Source organism: Ictidomys tridecemlineatus, chromosome 10, assembly GCF_052094955.1.
Source record: "Ictidomys tridecemlineatus isolate mIctTri1 chromosome 10, mIctTri1.hap1, whole genome shotgun sequence".
Classification (NCBI taxonomy): domain Eukaryota; kingdom Metazoa; phylum Chordata; class Mammalia; order Rodentia; family Sciuridae; genus Ictidomys; species Ictidomys tridecemlineatus.
In genome coordinates, this window is record NC_135486.1 from 140,251,996 (window position 1) to 140,272,363 (window position 20,368).

At 52.3% G+C, this 20,368-nt stretch overlaps 2 protein-coding genes and 1 long non-coding RNA gene across 29 annotated transcripts in view; 2 read left to right on the top strand and 1 right to left on the bottom strand.

The window, feature by feature from the left end:
• The window catches only part of Rbfox1 (RNA binding fox-1 homolog 1), a 2,023,047-nt gene that overhangs the window by 609,867 nt on the left and 1,392,812 nt on the right, over positions 1-20,368 (top strand). The window lies entirely within an intron of this gene.
• On the bottom strand, positions 10,095-13,427 carry LOC106144822 (uncharacterized). Its single transcript, XR_013427127.1, has 4 exons — positions 13,099-13,427; positions 12,721-13,006; positions 12,390-12,497; positions 10,095-12,119 (listed from the first exon to the last, which is right to left on the bottom strand). It is a non-coding gene; the product is annotated as an uncharacterized LOC106144822 (long non-coding RNA).
• LOC144367585 (xylosyltransferase 1-like) overlaps positions 13,519-20,368 on the top strand; it is a 118,155-nt gene continuing 111,305 nt past the window's right edge. The window contains exon 1 of the mRNA XM_078024578.1: positions 13,519-14,281. Coding sequence (XP_077880704.1) covers positions 13,904-14,281 — 378 coding nt within the window. The 5' untranslated portion in view covers positions 13,519-13,903. The remainder of the gene's footprint in view (positions 14,282-20,368) is intronic.

Here is a 20,368-nt window from a genome sequence, read left to right on the forward strand (position 1 = left end):
GTTGGTGGGAACCCAAAGTGGATGTAACAGTTGAAGTGACGCTTCAGATTTGGGGGTCCGATGTCCCCGGGGGTGGGGTGGGGTCTCAGCTTCGCCCTGCTGGCTGTGGGTCCCGGACTGTGACTCGGCCCCCGCGTGTCCTGCTTCTCGTGTCTAACCAGGATCCCTGGGACACCTCGGCCGTGGGGATGGCTGAGGATGTGATGTCCGAGTGCAGCTGGGGCCCCGGGCAGAAGGACTGGCACGTGGCAGATTTGTAATTACATGCAATTTCCCGGGATGATGACTCGCCCGAGAAATAATCACCCACATTTGAACCGGTCTGAAAAGACGGGGTCAGTGGGGATCTGCCGAGGCTTGTCCACAGAGCGTGCCTCTGTAGCCAGGATCGTAAAGGCTCCCGTCTCGCTGCCTGCCAGGACCTGGCGTCCACCACCCTTGGTGACTGACACCAGTCAGTGCGTGTGTGTGTGTGTGTGGGCAGAAAGTGGGCCAGGCTGCCTCGTTCTGACGCAACGAACAATCTGGACTGAGGACTTCTCCCGAGGGACCCATTACACTCAAGTAATTATCAAAAAATTAGTAGAATTAGTTTTATGACCTTCCAAAACAGAAGGGGACACTGTCTTATCTCACACGCGGCTCTCGGTTAAGCCGAGGTGGCTCACTGGGTGGAGAAGTAATTTTCCTGTAACTGATTGTGAGGACTTGGAAAAGTTATTTAGCTTCTTCTAGCCTAAATCCTTCTGTGGCCAGAAGGAGATAAAAGTGGGTATTCTTGAATAGGATTCCCTCGCGGGGACAGCCTAAAGATTGTGCAACTCAGTGTCCGTAACAGAGGACTGTGCGGCGAGGTGCAGCACGTGGCAGATGGCCACCAACATGGTCTCTCTGTGTTCCTCCTGCGCTAGCACATCCCCAGGGACGCTAACCTGATAGGAACTTGGTTCCTCCGACCTGTGGGAATCAGAGCATCCGTCCCGGCTTGAGGGACCATGGTTTACCTGGTAGATGGGATCCAGTGGCGTGGCACACGCACCACCATTCCCTCTTCTACTACGATTCTTCTACTAGTCGATCGTTGTGTGGTGTGTTTTTTGTTTGTTTGGTTGATTTAGGGTTTTTTTTTTTTTTTCATTTAAGTTTGGATCCAGTCCCAGAGCACCAGAGGCCACCACTACCAACTGATCAAATGCAGCACACCCCATAAAAGTCATCTGCCAACCCCCCCGGAGAAAAGCTTAAAAAGAATGGAGTTAGCACCAGGCCTGGCGCTGAGAAGCACTCAATAAGTAAGCAGGTAAAGCATGGGGACAACAGGGTTATCTAATGCCGCCATCACCTGTGTCTTCATTGGATCACCAAATCCCTCCATGCTCCCCCCTCCCCAAACTCGGGTCTTTCTAGAGCAGGTGGAGGTTCTCAGAGGTCTACCTGGGATGCTGGTAAATTGAGGTCCCAAGGCACCTCTTCTGAAACGATGCATGTTGATATGATCTCATCTTGGGGGATAAAAACTCCTTAGTTACAGCATTTTTTTTTTTTTTTTTGGTCCAGCGCTGGCTGCACAGAGACTTCCTGGAAGTATCGGTTCTCCGAAGAGCTCATTCTGGCAATGAAGGAGAAATCCTTAATTGGTAAGACACAGCCGGCTATTTTCTGGCCAGGAGGCACATCACAAAACTGTAAGGCAGGCGTCCACAGCTGAGCTGAACGCCAAGCCCGGTGGTGATCTCCTTAGGAAATTGGTTTTAGCTGTAGGAACGGCTGGCCTTGGAGAGCATAAAGACAGCATCGGACACCAAGCCTGCAATTGCAAGCATCCCACGCTATTAATCGCGGGAAGATTGATTCCTGCTCCCATGTCCGTCTCCTCTTACTGCAGATTTAAGAGCGTTAATTAGGGTCGTGCAATTACGAAAGGGAAACATATTCTTACAAATGCAGGACGTTTGAAACTGAGGAAACAGAGACATCCGTCGATTCACCATCCAAACAAAGTCAGTGTTAAAATCTGGGGGTCTTTCTGAAAACTCGTCTTTGCCTATCTGTGTAGCAATGGGTTCGTGTATAATATACAAAGCTTTGATCTCCTGATTATTTTGGGGGGTGGGGTACCGGGCATTGAACTCAGGGGCACTCAACCACTGAGCCACACCCCAGCCCTGTTTTGTATTTTATTTAGAGACAGGGTCTCACTGAGTTGCTGAGCGCCTCGCTTTGGCTGAGGCTGGCTTTGAACTTGAGATCCTTGAGATGCTGGCATTATAAGCATGTGCTGCTGTGCCCAGCTATTTCCTGATTTTTTATATCACTTTGTGACATAGCATTTCTCCATGTTTTGGCGCACTCTCCACATTTCAGTAGTTGAACAAATATTCCAGTCAACGGCTATGCCGCTATTTGCTCCACCATGAGGAAATATGTATATGCAATATTGTTCAAAGGCAGAGTGCTCTCTGTGGGCTACTGCAGAGGCTACAGTAGCTGTCTTTGCAGAGAGGGTTTTTCTTTTTTTCACACAGAGGACTGCTTTCTTGAGTTACATTCCAATCTCTCTCAAAGAGCCCTAAAATACATAAAGTGAGTAAAGTATACACGCCTTATGTATACAGATCAACTGATCTGACACATGCATACACCAGCACCCCCAAAGGGCCCTTCCATGGCACCATTTTAAAACAAACTCTTGAAGCCTACAGAATGATACATCTCCATCTTTGCCCTGAAAATGCCGTGGTCTGACCCAGAGCGCTAGGGCTGCGTGAGACTACGGCAGCCCCTTCCCCGAGCACCACCAGGTGTGGCAGGTCCCCGTCCAGGCCAGCTTCTCCCAGGAACTTGCCTCGTCCTTGAAGGGAACTTGGAGAAAGCAGACTCTCTTCCACGTCTCTAAGTGACTTGGTGCTCTGAGGAGAAAGTGGAAAAGACCGTGGATATTTTTATCTAGTTTATAAACGACTTTGGGAGCAGCCAGAAATTTTCTTTCTAGCAATTAAAGAACTTGACATCATTAATTTGCCACAGATAATACAGCATGTGGCTTTAAAAATAAAGACGTGCCTATGTGCACGCGTATAACACAGATATACATGCAAACATGGAAGATGTCAAAAATAAATGTGTTTCTCTAGACGCCTCGGACTCCTTCCCAGCTGACCCTGATCCACTGTCCCCACTTGCTGAGGGCCTCTGCTACTTAGAGCCATCACTGCCTGTCATTCTTCCAATAAGCCCCGCCCCATATTCAGATGAGGAGTCTGAGGCCGCAGGCCGCCTGGGGAGCACCAGGGCTGAGATTGCACCCGGGGTGCTGGCCTCCAGGGCTGGCACACGGGTCAGCAGGCCGGTCCTCGCCAGGCCACCTGCACCATGGAGTTCTAGGTCCTGAAAGTTCCCTGGCCCTCCCTTGTAGACTTCTTTCCCTTTTTTTTTTTTTTATTACATTTTATCTAGAGACAGGGTTGCTTAGGGCCTCGCTGAGTGGCTGAGGCTGGCTTTGAACTCACCGTCCTCCTGCCTCAGCCTCCAGAGCCACTGGGATGACAGGCATGTGCCCCCATGGTGCCCGGCTTCATTGGAGACTTCTAACACTTTTACCTACTGACAAGGGCAGGTCCCAATTTTAGGGGGAAAAGAAAAAAAACAACACAATTCTGCATGTTCACACTTCATAGAGCAGAACACGCTCTATCCTGCATAGTTCATCAGCAGGTGGGGGCTGGTGGCATTTATATCTTAATGGACTCATGGAGATAGAGTCTAGATGTGGGCAAAATTCACCTGTTTCCGTGTGTTCACAGTCATGTGACCATCACTGCGACAGGACCTGAGAACGTTTCCTTTACCTCTGAAGCAAAGCTCAGGCCCTTAGCAGTCCCCACCACCAGCCACAGACCCCTCCCACACACACCCCTCCCCCACACACCCCTCCCCCCACACCCCTCCCCCCCACACCCCCCCTCTGCTCCTGGCAAACCCAGACCTGCTCTCTGTCTCAGTGGACTGTCCCCAACACTTCACATAAAGAACGTCGTAAGGTGCGTGGTTGGTGCCTGGCTTCTTCCCTGTGATGTTGGAGGCTCATTCACCTGAGACTCTGGACATCACGTTGCTGAGCAGGACTCGGCAGGCCACTGATAGTTTGGGATTAATGCTAAACGTCCTCCTCCCTCTTCATTAAAGGGCTCAGTTTCCTCACAATCGTCTCTTCCTTTTTTAAGTGCCCCCCCTGCCCTCCGCTACTTCCAACTGTACTTTATTCCCAAAGAGCTGCTTTCTCTTTTATTGCTTTCTCTCTAAAAACTGGTATCACTTCATTTTATTTGCATTCGCATCTATAATCCATCTAAAGTCTCTCTCTCTCTCTCTCTCTCTCTCTCTCTCTCTCTCTCTCTCTCTCTCTTTTTGCACATGCTGAAAGGTAGGAGCCCAGCATTATTATTTTCTTTCCATGGATAATGGGTTGGCCTAGCGACGTATTTCAAATAAACCGTATTGTCCTACTGGGCTCAAGGGTTACCTTTGGGTCTTCTCACACCGATCCATGTTTTCCTGTTCCTAAACCAGCAATGCCATATTTATGGTTTTAATTTGACTTTGCATTCTGGTAAATTTCACAGCAAGTATGATCCTGCCCGTATGTTCACAGGGATGCAAATATGTGTGTGTTCATCTGGGGCCATTCTGGGGCACTTCCTCCTACTTTTGTTAAAGCCAATCTCCCAGTTCCCCTTCCTCACGGTTAAAAATAAATTGTTACTATTTTAACTGACCCTGGAATTTTAGGTTATCTCGATAAATTTTTCTAAGACACATGTTTTCTCTCCCTCTTCCCCCGACGCAAGAACATCATATTCATTTCTAGTCATATGCCTTTTGTTTTATGAAATTGAATAAGATGTGAAAGATTGTTTTTTGAAACAGTTTTTTCTCATGTGATTCTTGAGCCTCTTCTCTGAAGTGGTTTCCCAAGTTATTTTATAACTGGCTTTATATCTAGTGCTCTGTGGCTAGAATATTTTCCTCCACCTCTATCTCAAGGGGTTTATTGCCAGTATGGACAAAGGTTACTCATAGTGTATATTTGTGTTGTTTCCAGTTACCTTACACATGTTCTTAGCAATTCTAGTAGGATTATTTTTTTCTTTGTTTTAATTAGTTATACATGACAGTAGAATGCATTTGTGTACTTTGATATGTCAGACATAGATGGGATATAATTTCTCATTTTTCTGAGTGTACATGCTGCAGAATCATATTGGTCCTGCAGTCACATATACACATACAGTAATAATGTCTGCTTTATTCTCCTATCTCTCCTATGGTCCCCTCCAGTGCCCTCCCATCATTTCCCTAGTGCACCCCCACCTTATTGTGAATTGGCATCCACATATTAGAGAAAACACTGGGCCTTTGGTTTTGTGGGATTGGCTTATTTTGCTTAGCATGACCTTCTCCAACTCCAATCATTTACTGGCAAATGCCATGGTTTTACTCTTCTTTAAAGCTGAGTAATATTCCATTGGGTATATGCCACATATTCTTTATCCATTCATCTATTGAAGGACACCTAGGTTGGTTCCACAGTCTAGCTATTGCGAATTGAGCTACCATAAACATCGATGTGGCTGCATCACTATATTAATCATTAGGTGTCTTTATTTTACAAAACAAACCACCCATAAAAAGAGAAATTTAGTTTTTAGTTTTTTTTTTCCTAATGCTTACACTGACTTTGTTTTCTTACTCTGTAATTATTGTCTTAACTTTAGTCATTTTGAATTTTTTTTGTTTATTTGTTGTTTAAAAACCTTCATTATATCTAGGTGATTTCCTTCTACTGATGTTTTACGTGGTGTCTCATTAGGAATTTCTACCCAATGTCGTCACACGGCTTCTCAGCTTCATCTTAAATTACGGATGAAATTCTCCGCGGCTCTGTGGATCTTGGGTTCAAGACAGCCCTGAGTCTCTGGAACAAGCCCTGCTTGTTCACCTCGTATTATTTATTCTTTCAGTGTAATAGTGTACTCAGGAGATTTGCCTTTATTCATAAGTAAGATTTCCTTGTAGTTTTCTTTTCTGGTCTCTCTTTACTGGGATTGGGTTTTAAGGAATTGACCTCCGCTTGAACACCAACCTAACCCGGAGGCCGCTTAGAGACGCAGGGGTCTGGCTCACCCCGGGCCAACTGGATAGGAGTTTCTGGGGTGGAGCTGGAACCTCATTAGTTTTTAAAAGCTCACCACATGACCCTGTTATGGAGTCAAATCTGAGAACCACTGTGTATGATTGGGAATTGTTTAACTCACAAAGCAGAATCTTTGTTATGTAAGGTGATGGTCAACTCAGCCCTGGGAATGTAGAGCTTTAGAATCTTCCTCCTCCTCCTGCTCCTCCTCTTCTTTTTCTTCTTCTTCATTTTTTAAAAATAATCTTTTAAATTTTTTTTAGTTGTTGATGGACCTTTATTTTATGCATTTATTTATATGCGGTGCCGAGACTCGAACCCAGTGCCTCACACATGCAAGACAAGTGCTCTACCACTGAGCCCCAGCCCCAGCCCTCCTTCTCTTCCTAGTACCTGGTTTCTTTCACGTTTCTGCCGTGGCTTGGGTCATTTTTACACTGCTTTCAAAAAATCAGCACTTTAAGTTTTCAAATGTCTGGGCTTAGAATTGCACATGATATTTCCTCCTCCATTTTCCTTCCCTTCTGTAATTTTCTTTTTTTTTTTTTTTACATAACTATACATTTTTTCTAAATATATATTTTTTTCTAAATCAGGTTTGAGTGGGTTATTTGGTATTTTAAAAGGAGCTTTCGGGGGCCTGGGAGTGTAGCTTGACAGTGGCCTGCTCACCTCGCACCTGCAAGACCCTGCGCTCCGTCTCCAGCCCCCAAACAGGATGGGGAGACAACTTTGGACTTATTGTTCCTTTCTGTGTTTGTTTGTGGTTTTTATTTCATTAAGCCCCGTCCGCATCATTATCAATTTTCTATCTAAATCTCTTTTTCAGTTTTCTTTGTTCTTACTTTTAAAGTCCTGAGTTCATAATAAATCCCTTCATTGTTTTATGAGTCATTCTTTATCACGAAGACATTGTAGTCCATTCATTTTCCTCTGACTTCAACTTTGTTTGTTTCCTGTAGGTTTTGGTATCAAATGTTTGTCTTCAATGGTGCTGGGAATGGGACCCAGGGCCTTGCCCATGCTAGGCAAGCACTCTGTCCCTGAGTTATACCCCAGCCCTGTTTTATTATTTATTTTTTTTTTCAAAAAAAAAGATTGATTTTTTATCCTCTAGGATTGCTTTTCAAATTTTAAATTATTAAAATTAATATATTATTGATGGAATTGCAAACTGGTACAACCACTCTGATAAGCAGAATGGAGGTTTCTCAAAACATCTGGTCTGGAACCACCATTTGACCCAGTTACTGCGGTTTATACCCAAAGGACTTCAAATCAGCATATTACAGGGACACGGTCACATCAATGTTTATAGCAGCTCGAGTCACAAGAGCTAAACTATGGAACCAACCTAGGTGTCCTTCAATAGATGAATGGATAAAGAAAACGTGGGGCGTAGACCCAGTGAAATACTACTCAGCCGTGAAGAAGAGTGAAGTCATGACATTTGCCGGTGAATGAAGGGAACTGAGACGATCACACGGTGAAATAAGCCAGCCCCAGAAAGCCAAAGGTCCAAGGTTCTCTCCGATATGAGGAAGGTAAAGAAAAATAAGGAGGGGAAAAAAAGTGAAAGAGAAAGTGAGAAAGAAAGGAGGCAATAAAATAATAAAGTGTGTCTGATATTATGGGATCACGATCCCAGAGACTTTGGCTTGAGAGAAATCTCTTATTTCATCTGCTGCGGTTTCCCTGGTGTCCGGGTTGACCACGTACTTCATGAGGGTGAGGAAATGGCACTTCTTTTCTGTTCGGGTGGGCCGGCTTCTCCGTGAGGCTGTGGTGTGGAGTTGGAAGCCTGCCCTTGGCAATTTCTCCTCCTTCCTACCTGCCCCTGTGGATCTGCCTGCTATGGAAAAGGAAGGGCTTGATTTCTCCCGCTATAGGGGCATTTATTTTATCAGGTTCTCATTGTTTTTCTAATCCTTTGGGGGTCTGATTCCTGGCGTGGTTAGGTGCCTGGCGCTGCTTCAAGTGCTGTTGAACTATCAGTGGTTTATCTAGTCTCGTGATAAACCCAGGAGGAGAGCGCAGCATCCTACTAGCTTCGCAGACGAGGAAGAAACAGGAACAGAAACTGGCTGGCCCACGGCCCCAGAGTTAGTGAGGAGCAGGTGCGGGTCTCAGACCCGGCCTCTTGTCCAGCAGGACCCGGCGTCTGACCTCCTGGTGTGGGTGGTGCCCCTCTGGGCCACCCTTGTTGCATGGTTAATACAGGTTTCTCTTGTCTTGTTTCGTCACCGTCCCTGTGTCCTGCAGCTGATGGGTCCCTGTGAGCCGCTATTCAAATCAGGACAACCATCCTGGGCTGAGCTGTCCTTGGACGGTGACTGACATGTGACTCATTCATGGATTCAAAACTTTCTGAAAAAACGGCACAGCCCCTGTACCCTTGCCCACACAGGTGGTTCAGTTTTTATGAATCATTGTTTGTGAAAAACCCCAAGACGGAAGAACTGCAATGGATGCAGCACTTTTCATATATATATATATATATATATATATATGTATATATATATATATATATATATATATACCTGACAGTTATTTATAGACATTTAGAAAACAAAATAGATCCAGTTATTTGATTAATAGACGATGCACCAAGGAGTCAGAGGACAGCTGCATTTAATGTGAAGGTCATTGGACACTCCAAGGTCACTGTGGAGACGGGCCTTGCTCTGGTCACTCGGGCAGATCACGCTCTTCCTCGTGGTGCCCTTCGCTGTCTGGCGGTGCTTGTTTAGGTATCTATGTACCTAAACACAAGTCTGTCCACAGAATGAAAGGTCTGCGACCCCAGGCTCCTTCTGAGTCTTGTCCGTGGTGGTTGAATTCCCATGAATCCCCAGCATAAGCCCCGATCTGTGCACTAACTAGTTTCTCAATAAACATTTAGTGAATGTGCTTGGTTAAAGTCTGTGGCACAGAGCTTGGTATCCAGCAAGTGCTCAATAAATGCTTCTTACTCTCAAGGTCATTGCTACTGTTCTCACTGCGCTATTCATGGGTACAGTCAGGCCTGGAGCCAAGGGTCAGATGAGGCACCACGGACATACACACGTACAACTATTTGTTTTAAAGGAAAACGTTACCAGTCTGGTCTGAGATGTGGACTCGTCCCCTCTGAGAGCCGGGCAGGGGTCCCGTCAAGGCTGAGACCTCGAAGGGTCAAGGTGCTGTTTGAGAGCAAGGTCAGAGTCCCGGGCAGCGGGGTGGGCTCTGCTCTTCTCCATCCGCGTCTCTTCCTTCGCCCTCTCCCCTCCAGCGCGACCCTGGACCCCCGTCCTGGCAAACCGACAGGCTTTCCTTGGGCGCCCACGCAGGACACCAGCTCTGCTCAGGACCCTGCCTTCCCTCCAGGTCACCAGATCTTTTCCACAGGAAACGGCGGCCAGAGCAAAGTTGCTACCTAGAGCTCCCTCTGCTGATGCGCTGGGCTGCGCCTGAAACCCCACCGTTTCAGCCGCGCAGCTGGGCACCTGGAGTCCGCGCTGGGCTCCCGCCTGAGGCCACTTCCTTCTCGGGAACAGGGGACAGGGAGTGGGGGTTCCAGGTGACGCCTCTCCGCAGCCTGCCTGCGGAGGGATGGGGGGCCTTTGGCTTCCTGGATCCTCTGGCCACAGGTCCAGGGATCCTGGAGCTCAAGAGCCCCTGGGAGAGTCCCAGATTCCTCGGGGGCGGGAGGGCGTCCCCGGCACAGGGCACGGGGAGGCTCAGAGGCAGGTGAGCCACCTGCTCCCCTCCCCTGCTCTGACGCAGAAGTGAAACTTTGGGGGCATTTTTAGACTCTTTGAAGAGCAAAGACAGGTCCATTTGCAGAGTCTGGGTGCAAGCAGACTCTAATAACCCAAAGAGAAACGCATGATCGAGATTAAAAACAAAACAAAACCAGAAATTGTGTGTTTCACTAAATTTAACTCTTAGTCTGAAGTTTATTTAAATTCAGAAGAAGTTCTGCGGAGCCCCAGTTCTCTGGTACCCCACGGCAGGAGCACTGGGGGGGAGATAAAAATAGACAAGAGGCTACTCCACAGGAGGCCGTTGCCCTGGGCCCCCTCCCCACGGCGGCCTTAGGACAGAGGTCTCACTGTCCCCACCTCCCCCTCCCCTCGGTGAGAGCAAGGCAGCCCAGGGACAGCAGTGACCCGCTCAACAGTCATCAGAAAACCACATCAGCCGACCCCCTGCCCAGGGGCCCCGGGCTCATCCCACCTGCTCCTGAAACCAATAGCACCCCACGTTTTCTGAGCACCTACTATGTGCCAGGCTCAGTGGAGAGAAGGAGGCATCTCATTTAATCCTTACAACCAAGGCCCCGTTGTTGCGGGGCCCGTCTTACAGAGGAGGCATCGAGGAGGTGACAGCCATGAAAACCTGAGGTACAAGGGGCTGAGCTGGGAGGGGGCCTGGGCCTGCTCTTGCTGTCATGTCCAGATCTTTACCTTCACTGAGAGAAGGGAACAAGTTAGGGTTCGGGAAGGGAACCCCACAAATCAGCAGGAATGTCTTGAGGGCTCTGGCTTCCTGCCAAGCGAGCACAGGGACTGTATTTAAAAAGGAAAGTTCCTGGGGGGGGGGGGTCCTCTTCATGCCTGTATTTTGAGGCCTGGCACATAAATAGGTTCATTTAGCCTTTGCTGAGTGGCCAAATGAACCTGGATAAGTCCCAGGAACTCCAGTCTCAGGCGGTCCTGGGCTCTGTCTTGTCCTCGCCTCCCAGTCTCCCCTTCCCTACTGTGAGAGCTGTGGGCAGGGCGCCTCCTAGCACAAAATGGCTGCTCCTGCTCCTCTCGGCTTAGTAAACCCGGGAAGCCACCCCTGCTCCCAGAGGCCCCAGCACTACCCAAACCAGCTGGGTCTCCTGGTGCTGAGATGGGCATCGTAGACACGCCTGGACTCACGCCTGATCTGCCCTCTTTGTCTTCCTGACAATGTCTAAGGTGGTTTTTCTGGGGAGAGGGAGAGGGAGACGGCCCTGGTGCCCTGAGGAGCTTGACTTGCTTCTCTTCCATCTTGGGCAATTTTTCATCCTAAAAATATCACATCAGCCGCGTTTATGGCATCCATAACCTGCCCGAAGCTTCTAAACCTCCTTCTTGTGTGGCTTTTTATGAGTCAAGATAAACAAACAACTCTCTTTCTCCAGGGACTTGCGGCCCCGATCCTTCACCTCAGTCCTGAAGCCCGGGCTCCCAGGGAGCTGAACCAGCCGGGCCCCAGGACCGCGGTTCAGCGTGTCCCTGGAGGAAGGTGGGCTCGGGGCTGGTGCTTGGGGGGAAGTGCAGTGGAGCCCTCGAAGCCCAGACAGGCCGGAGGGCAGCGGTGCCGTGACCCTCAGGACCCCTCCCTGGGGTTGGACACGCAGAGGAGAGGTCTGGTGACATGGCGAGTCTGGGGGACCGGCTCATCCCACCACTCACTTGGCAATAGAGAAACTGGGGGGGGGGGTGACTTGCCCGAGTTGCATAGCCCCATGGGGGTCAACCTCCCGGCCACGTGCAACCTCCCACCAGGACTAGATCCCCGTAAAGCCTGCAGGTAGCTTCAGGGACACTGGTGTCACCCCGCTGCCAGAGACGAAGCATGGGATTTTGGCCAAGCTGTCCAGCACATTCCATCTTCCTGGCCACTAGGATGGGTTCAGGGGTGGCCTAGGACCTTAAAACGGACCGATCAGAGAGGAGAATCCTGGGAAATAGGGATGCTTTTTTTCCCAGGGCTGGACTTCAAAGGATAAAAGTGGTTCTCAGCCACGGAGCTCAGGCATCTTATAATGCCCCCAAATGAAGTAGGTAGACCCTGTGGAAGGCAGAGAGGCGAGGTGGACAGAAAAAGACTCCTAGGTGATAGTTTTGAGTTGCTGGATCAAGCCTCACCTGAAGTCTTTACTCTGGAATGTTCAGTCACAGGATCCACAAGTCTATTTTTAACAAAATAAAAAAAAAATAGGTGTTTTATTACTCGAAACCATATGCAGATGGCAGGGGACTGGCCTGCCTCTGTTCTCCATTCCTGGTTAGGTGTGCTGGGCCTTTTGGGAAGGCCGCATGCTTGTCCACTCCTAAGGCTGACTCAGGTTGGGAGTTTACAATCTCTACTAGTTGAAGGAAGCAGGTTGGGTAACCAGATGACCCATACGTGGCTCCCCTGGTCCCCAAGCGCTGTGCTGGTGAGATCAAGCCTTACTCACCTTTGGATCACGGTGCCTGGCCCAGCATGGGAGGAGAGGTCACTGCTCACCGATGCTCTTTCTGCGTCTTGCCTCATCCTCAGATCTATTCTCTTTATAATCCACTTTCTTAAAAATTAGGACGAATTAAAAGCAAAGCCGACAAGATGCAAAGCCTTCACTCCAAGTCACGACCCACAAACTGAGGATTTGCTCAGCTACCGGATTCTGGAAGGCTCAGTCCCACACCAGAGGCCAACCCCTTCCCATGTGCTCACCACTGGGCAAGGGGACAAAGGAGGGAACGGGTCGGAAACACTGAGTCAGAGAAGGCAGGGATCTAAACCCTCACCCAGCAGAGTCTCAGGGCCAGGGAGGAGGCCTGGAGGCTCAAGGTCACCGGGCAGAGCAGCCAGGACGACGGGGAAACACTCTTCACACAGTGAGCCTGGTTCCTGCAGGACCTGACCCCGTGCAGACGGCGAGGCCGGCTTCCGGGTGGACGGGGACAAGGGCCCGGGTGGCGGCTCCAGGGCCAGACTTCTGGGCTTGCCGCCTGAGACGATGGTTGGGAAACTCCTTTTGCCACTAAAGCACTTGGTTGCCAACTGGATTTGTAGTCCTGGGTTTGTGAGTCGCTGGGGACCAGAGAAGTGACTCAGTGAGCACTTTTACGTCGTTGGCACTGGGGGGGGGGTGACTCAGGAGGCGCTCCTGGTGATTAACTCACTCAGAGCTCCTTCCTCCCCTCTCCTTCCAGCCGGGACCCAGGGGTCGGCCGCGCGGCCGGGGACCCTCCCCAGGCTTCGACACCCCGAAGTGTCCCTCCCGATTCTGCGCCCGCAGACGACCCGGGACCGGTGATCCCGGCGGGAAGCCTGCAGCACCCTCCGCTCCTCGTGCCCCCGCTTGGAACTCAGGCTCCCGGGACCCCTCTCTGGGCCACCACCCCGGAGCCGGGGCGGACCCCCCTTCAGCCCCAGGCGACCCCGTCTCCCTCCCCGGGCTTTCTCTCGGCGGCGGGAACCGGCCCCTGCCCCGCCCCCACGTCCTGGGGGTGTCCGCCCGCCCCGGCCGCCCCCGCCCCTTCCCGGCCCGCCCTCCGCCGGTCCCCGCCCCCGGCCCCGCCCCCGGCCCCGCCCTCGCGCGGCCCGCGGCCCCCGGCCCCTTCCCCAGCGCCCCCCGCCGGGGCCAGGGCGGTGGGGAGCGGGAGCCGCGCGGGCCCGCGCCCCCTCCCCGCGCGCCCCGTCCCCGCGCGCGCCCGCGCCCCTCCGCGGCCTCCCGGCTCCCGCCTCCCGCCCTCCCCTCCTCCTGGTGACGTCCGGGTCCCTGCCCGTCTGAAAACTCCGCGCCGCGGCGGAGGAGGCGGCGGCGGCGGCGGCGGCGGAGCAGCGGCGAGCCGAGGCGGCGGCGGGGCCGATCGGGAGCCCGAGCGGCAGCCCGGGCCGGGGAGCCGCGGGGAGCGCGGGGGCGGCCGGAGCGCGCCGGGGTCCCCGCGCCCGCCCGCTCGCTCGCCCGCCCGCCGCGCTCCGAAGATGGTGGCGGCGCCGTGCGCCCGGAGGCTGGCCCGGCGCTCGCACTCGGCGCTGCTCGCGGCGCTCACGGTGCTGCTGCTGCAGACGCTGGTCGTGTGGAATTTCAGCAGCCTCGACTCCGGGGCCGGCGAGCGCCGCGGGGGCGCAGCGGCCGGCGGCCACGAGCAGCCGCCCCCGGCCCCGGCCCCGCGCCGCGAGCGCCGGGACCTGCCCGCCGAGCCGGCTGCAGCCCGGGGAGGAGGCGGCGGCGGCGGCGGAGGAGGAGGAGGACGAGGAGGAGGACGGGGGCCCCCGGCGCGGGCGCGGGGAGGCGGCCCCGGAGAAGCCCGCGCGCAGCAGCCGGCCAGCCGCGGGGCGCTGCCCGGCCGGGCGCAGCCGGTAAGATGCCCTTTGGGCCGGCGTCCTGCGGGGAGGGAGGGAGGCAGCCGGCCCCACGCCCCCAGCCCGAGCCACGGCCCGCGGCAGCGCAGCGCACGCCAGTCCGCCCCCAGCCCTCTCTCCCCGGGCGGGCTCGGGGGTCGTGCGCTGCCCTGTCCGAGTCTGAGGACTGCCCCCTTGGGGTCTGGGGAAGTTATCTCCGGAGGAGGCGCTCTGAGGGCTCCCGGAGCCTGGCCGGGTTCCTGTTCCTCGCCACTCTCGCCGGGCGCCCGACTTGCTCTCCGCCTGTAGGTGTGGGTGCCTCGCTCCCCGCCCGAGTGCGCGGATCGTGCCCGGCGGCCTCCGCTGTTGAGGGGTGGTTCTAGCAGCTGCCTCCTCGGTCTCAGGAGAGTTGGGCGCAGACAGCGGAGCCCTCCTGTGCCCTGGCTGGAGAAAGGCTCAGGGATGGGTGTCCCCAGTCCCTGACCCTGTCCCTCAGTCGGTACTCTGTACTAAGTCTGAGGTCCCGGTCTTACTTGGAGCCTCTCGTTTCCTTTCCCCGTTTGGATGTCTCAGCATCCGGGCTCCACCTTCTCTCCCTCTCACCTTGCCATCTCCGGTGCCCTCTCTGACTTGACCTCCTCCCTGTCTGCAGCTTCAGGGCATGGCCTCTTCTAGCCGATTGCCTCTGTCTCGGTGCCTGTCAGCCCACTGTGCGGGCACCTCTGTGGGTCCTTTGCCCTTGTTGGGTGTGAGCAGTCAGGGCTCTGAAACTGTCTTTCACGGATCTTGTGGGGCCATCTGGTTGGCCCGGTGGGGAACTGCCTTGTCCTACCCTGTCCCCAACTTCTCCAGGGGTCCCTTTCACACATTCTGAAGGCTCCTTGCTGAGCCCATTGAGATGGGGGCTGGAGGTCCGCAGGCTTCAACTCTGGGCAGGGTCCACGCTCTGCCTGGGTGTGATCTTCTGTCTTAAGGCACACCGATAGGGATGGGTTGTGTCTGTCTGTGTCATCATGCCACTTGCCTGCAGGGATTTGCTTAGTCCCTTAAGAATGTTAGACACGGTGTGGGAAGGGGGGCCCAGGATCTGTAGGGATGGAACGCTTGTCTCTCCTCCTTTCTCCTGTTGGGAGCCCTCACCCAAGACTGCCTCTGCACAGGGCGCCTTCTGTGCCTTGGGGTCTGCCAAACTTCTTTGGAGTTGACCAGCCCTCTGTGCCAGAGTGTGGCTCTTTTGCCTGCGGCCTGAGCCAGCCCCAAGATGTGATGTGATGGTATTTCTCCCTGCCCTGTGGGTGGCAGGGAGAAGTCTTCCCCTCACTTGTGAGGAGGAGAGAGTGGAGTGAAATTGCTGATGGCGAACCGGAATGTTCCCATGTCCTGCAGCCTCTTATTTACAGGGGAGGGGACTCAGAGGCGCTGCCTTTGAACTCTTGGAACTGAAAGTAATGTGTTCAGGCAGAAACACAATTAGATGTTCTCTCTGGATTCCGAGCCCTCCCGGGAGGTGGGCAGGAGGGTTCAGGAGCACGTCCTGCTGGCCCAGTGTTCTACCCGTAGGGTGGTCCTGGGGCGGGGGAAGTGGGACCGACGGCACCCTTTGCACCTGGGGTTCAGGAGATACCTTTGGGGTGCAGATACCACCTGTTGAAACAAATGAGGGGGAAGAGATGGCTGGCTGACTTGTTCTCAGGGCCCTGATGACCTGAGCATCCTCCATGACCACTCCTTGTGGGTTCAGATTAGTGTCTCTGTTCTCTTAAATGCCAGCTTAGCCACAGATGGTTGGCAGTTGGCAAGGTGGTGGTGGGGGTGGGGAGCATACCAGTTTCTTTTGAAAATTCCTTTTGGAATTCCAGGTGCAACTGTGGAGTTGCTTGGCTTCATTTTTTTTTCTGCAAGTTCAGTTCCTGTCCCCTCGTTTGCAGCTCCCAACGCCTCAGTCTTCACCTTCTGATAGAAGTATTTTCTTTTTCCTTTTCACTCTTCCCTTCCTGATAGTTGGCTACCGGGCTGCGTGCCGTTGGCCATCCTGGGCTGTGTTTTATTTTATTTGCTCCCCTCTCTCTTGTCTTCCTCCCTTTCTGCATCTACCCCTGTGGGCTTCTGCTTGAAGTCACAGCGCATAGGCATACCTTCTGGCTGGAGCCTGGGCTCTGGCCCCTTGTAGCTGTGCCCACCCAGCCCCTGCCCTTCCCCTGGACCAAGGAGACCAGAAGGGGGCAGGCTGTTCCCGAAGTCCAGCATAGCTGGAGCTTGGGTTGCAGGCAAGGAGAAGACCAGACCGATTTGCAAGCCACAGAGGCCCTTGCAACCCGTGGTTTGTTTCCAGACCCTGCTGGGGTGGGGGTGGGGGGGCTGCCTGCATGGTGTTTTGGAGGGACAACTGGGAGCAGGATATTAAAAAAAAAAAAAAAAGATTAAAAATTGCTGTGATTTTCCAGATGACTCCTGTAAAGCGCCTCAGAGGCAGCGCTTGGGCAGTGGTGTTCCTCTGTGCTCCGTGGCTGGTGGGGGTGGGGTGGGGTAGGCAGCGGTTGGCTCTTGCATGGAGAGGGGATCCGATCCGTGGCCTGGGGTGGGTGTGTCACAGAGTGTCAGGCAGGCCTTGTGCATGGACCCTGCTGCAAGACCCCGATCTGCATGTGTGTGCTTTGCAGGCGCCGGGAGCTGTCAATCGCTGGAAAGAGCTGATTGTATTTTTTTGGTTTTGCATTTCTGAAGCCGGGAAGGAGCATCCAGTTTTGCAAGGAGACAGAGTCAGAGGGCACAGGGACGGCAATGAGATGGGCATGTCCATCAGAGATGTGCAAGCGTCCGATTTCCGCTCAGCCTCTCGCCTGTTAGAATGATCGAGCCGATTGCAGCTGTTTGGTGGCCGGCCGTGGCCCTGATTTTCCCCTGGGTCTCCAGGAAGCTGTGGATTTTATTGTCATCTCAGGCTTCGTTATATGGGGAGGGGATATACCCGGGGCCAGAGGGTGCTGTCAGAAAGATCAGCTCCAGTCTGGCAGGCATTGTGGAGAAGATGAAAGAGAGTCCGGTGTGAATGTAAAGAATGTTTCTTTTCTTTCCCTTGGTGAATCCCTGGAAGACCTCACAGTTTACTCTTTGTGCCCTTGGATAAACTGCTACTAAGTTTCACTTAAGAAATCTGATTCTGTGTGTGTGTGTGTGTGTGTGTGTGTGTGTTTTCCTCCTCCACATACGCATAGACACACTGCACTCTTGAAGTTTGATTTCTTTCTTTCTTTTTTTAACTGACTCATTTGAAATGTTGGTTTTTCGGCATGAAATTCCTCATACTTCGCATTACTCGGATAACTCAGAGGGCTTTTGCAGACAGTGGCAGTGACTTTGAAAAAGCCAGTTCACAGCATCCAGACTGCCCCCGGCTTCCAGCAGGCTTGGAGGCGTAGCTTTTCTTTCTGTCCAAATGTTTTGGGACCAAGAGGACAGAGGGTATTTTACTAACTTTTTTTTTTTCTTTTTTTATGTCTTGCTCTCAATGGAGTTTTGTTTTGTCGGAGCAATGCGTCACACTTTGTATACAGAAATGTGTGTCATTGGACCCATTTATCTTACTGCAAAGGTTCCTACCTGCTTCATCGTAGACTAGAAAATGTTAAAGGGAATAAAGTGGGGATTATTACCAACATATATACATACACAAGATGAAATAAAATATGATACAGCGTTACAGGATGTAGGTTGAGTTGTTCCTTATTTGAAAGGCTTGGGACCAGAAGTATTTGCAATGATGGATTTTTAAATTTGAGAATATTTGCAGACACACAGTGAGATACCTTGGGGGCGGGACCTCAGGCGAAGCACAGAATTCACTTACGTTGCACTGAAGGTGATTTAATGTGGTATTTTTAGTGTGCCTGTGTCTCAACTGTGACAGGTCACATGAGGGCAGGCTTAGAATTTTCCCCTTGTGGGGTCGTGTTGGCACTTTAAAAAATTTTGGATTTCAGAGCGTTCAGATCTCAGGTTTCTGGACGAGGGTCGTGCAGCCTAGTGCGCGTGCCTGTGTAGTGAGCGTACCCCATCTATCTGTGCATTCGCGCGTGTGTCTCTTTCTCGATTTCTGCCTACTGTCACGTTGAGACTCTCTGTACACCGGTTGGTTTTTATCTTCCAGAAGGTTGGGTGGTGAAGAGCTTGCTGCTTTGCAGACAGGAAGCCAGCCCAGGCATAAATTCTTGCTTCCTGGGGACGGACCAACTTTGGTCATTGGTCCTCGTTGAAAGAGAAATTGGGTGGCCTGGGTAGAGCCGAGCTGACATCATTGTGGGCACGTGTGTGCCCAGAAGAGAAAAACATCCCCCGGGGTCTCCGTGGCCAGATTTCACCTCCCAGCTAGAGCTATTTAGGGTCGGGGGGCCACGGGCCCCCAGGAAGGAAGACGGAAATGCACCCCAATGGGCCTGTGCGGGGCAAGGGCAGGCCCGGCCCCGGCTCTTGGTCAATGCTGCTTTGTGCTGGTCACTTGCCAGCCCCTCTCCTTTCTTCCTCTGCATCTCCCCCTTTCTCGTGACCCCTGATTCCCCATCTACCAGAGACAAATGCTCTGAAGACAATAAATAATAACCACCCCAACCCCAACAAAACCCAGATTCAAAGGGAGAGTGGGGTGGGAACAGAGGAAAAAGTCACAGGGCATATGTGACCGATTCCAGCACAAATGAAAGAGGCCTTGTGTGGTGCCCGCCGCGCACCCCACCTGGGCTCCAATTCTAGCTCCGTGCCCTCCTACCTCCAGCCACCGACAAGTCACTGTCCTCCGTCAATAGGCCACCGAGGCCACCTCCGTGGGTTGTGTGAGGACGGATTCCAGTAAAATGTGTGTGAACTGATTTGGGCCTGGCACATGCTAAATGGTCCAGTGTGAGCTGCTGTTCTCGACAGGAAATTCTTGGTACATTTGGAAATGAGCATTTTTTTGTGTGTGATTATTCATTTTCCTGCACAAAGGAGGGATTAAGTGAATCCCAGGCCATTGAATGCATCTAGCTCCTTCTGCATGTGCAAGCCTTGAAGCAGGATGGACTGTGGCAGGACAAAGAATACCAACATTTATTGAGCACCAGCTGCATGCTAGGCATGATTTTGGTGGACTGCATACATTATTTTATTCAATGCTCCCCCCAAAGCGGACCTACCTATCTATCTCCAGGAAGGGAGAGGCTGTTACCCAGCTTGTACCAAATTGTGTCTGAGAACCCCTAACTAGAAATCTCTGGTCTTAGGATTGCTGGTTGTGTGGCAGAAATAGAAGGGAGCTTTGTGGACATTATCTCGCTGTCTGGCTGAATCCCCCCGAGCTCTGTGGGATAGGGCTGTTGCTGTCCCCATATCACAGATGAAGCGACCGAGGTTCAGAGATGGAAAGCTGCTTGTTCATTAAGATCCCAAAGTAGGGGACTAGCCGAACCGGGAGCCACACCCAGCTCGGCCTCCTTCCCAATGCCGTGCAGAGTTCTGAGCTCCCTCTCTGCACAGTTCTTGGATAAACCCTCAATGCAGCTGTATCTTTTTTCTAAAAATCACTATACCACTCTTCTCACTTCTGACTGCAGATTCCTAAAAATGTGCCAACCCTAGAAAAGCAGCATATGCACCGTTTGCTTCGAATCCGCCCCCTAAACAACGATGCAAACCCATGGGCCACGATAGCAGTAGAGCCCGTTTTTCACCCTTCACATTAACTTCTCCGGTTATACTTGCAGCAGCCGGCGGTCATGGGGCTGACCGCGACCAGGCCCTGGTGTGGATGTGTGCAAACATTAACTCCTTGAAACCTCCTGCTACCGAGAGGAAGTTAGGGCACGGGGCGGCGAAGGGACTTTCCCTGGAGTGCACCGTTGTCCGTGGCAGAGCAGGACCTGAACCCATGCAGTCCGCGTTCCTTGGGGCTCTGCACCCTCCGTCTTGTCAGCATCTCGCGAAGGCGCCTGGCTGGGAATCCCAGAGCGCACGTTGATTCCTTCAAAAAGCCCAACCCCGAGGGTGGGATCTTAGTTTTTAAGAATCTTTATGGCCTTTACTGAAGGTAACACACACAATTACTGTAGTTAAGCACAGGAGCCTACCCACCAT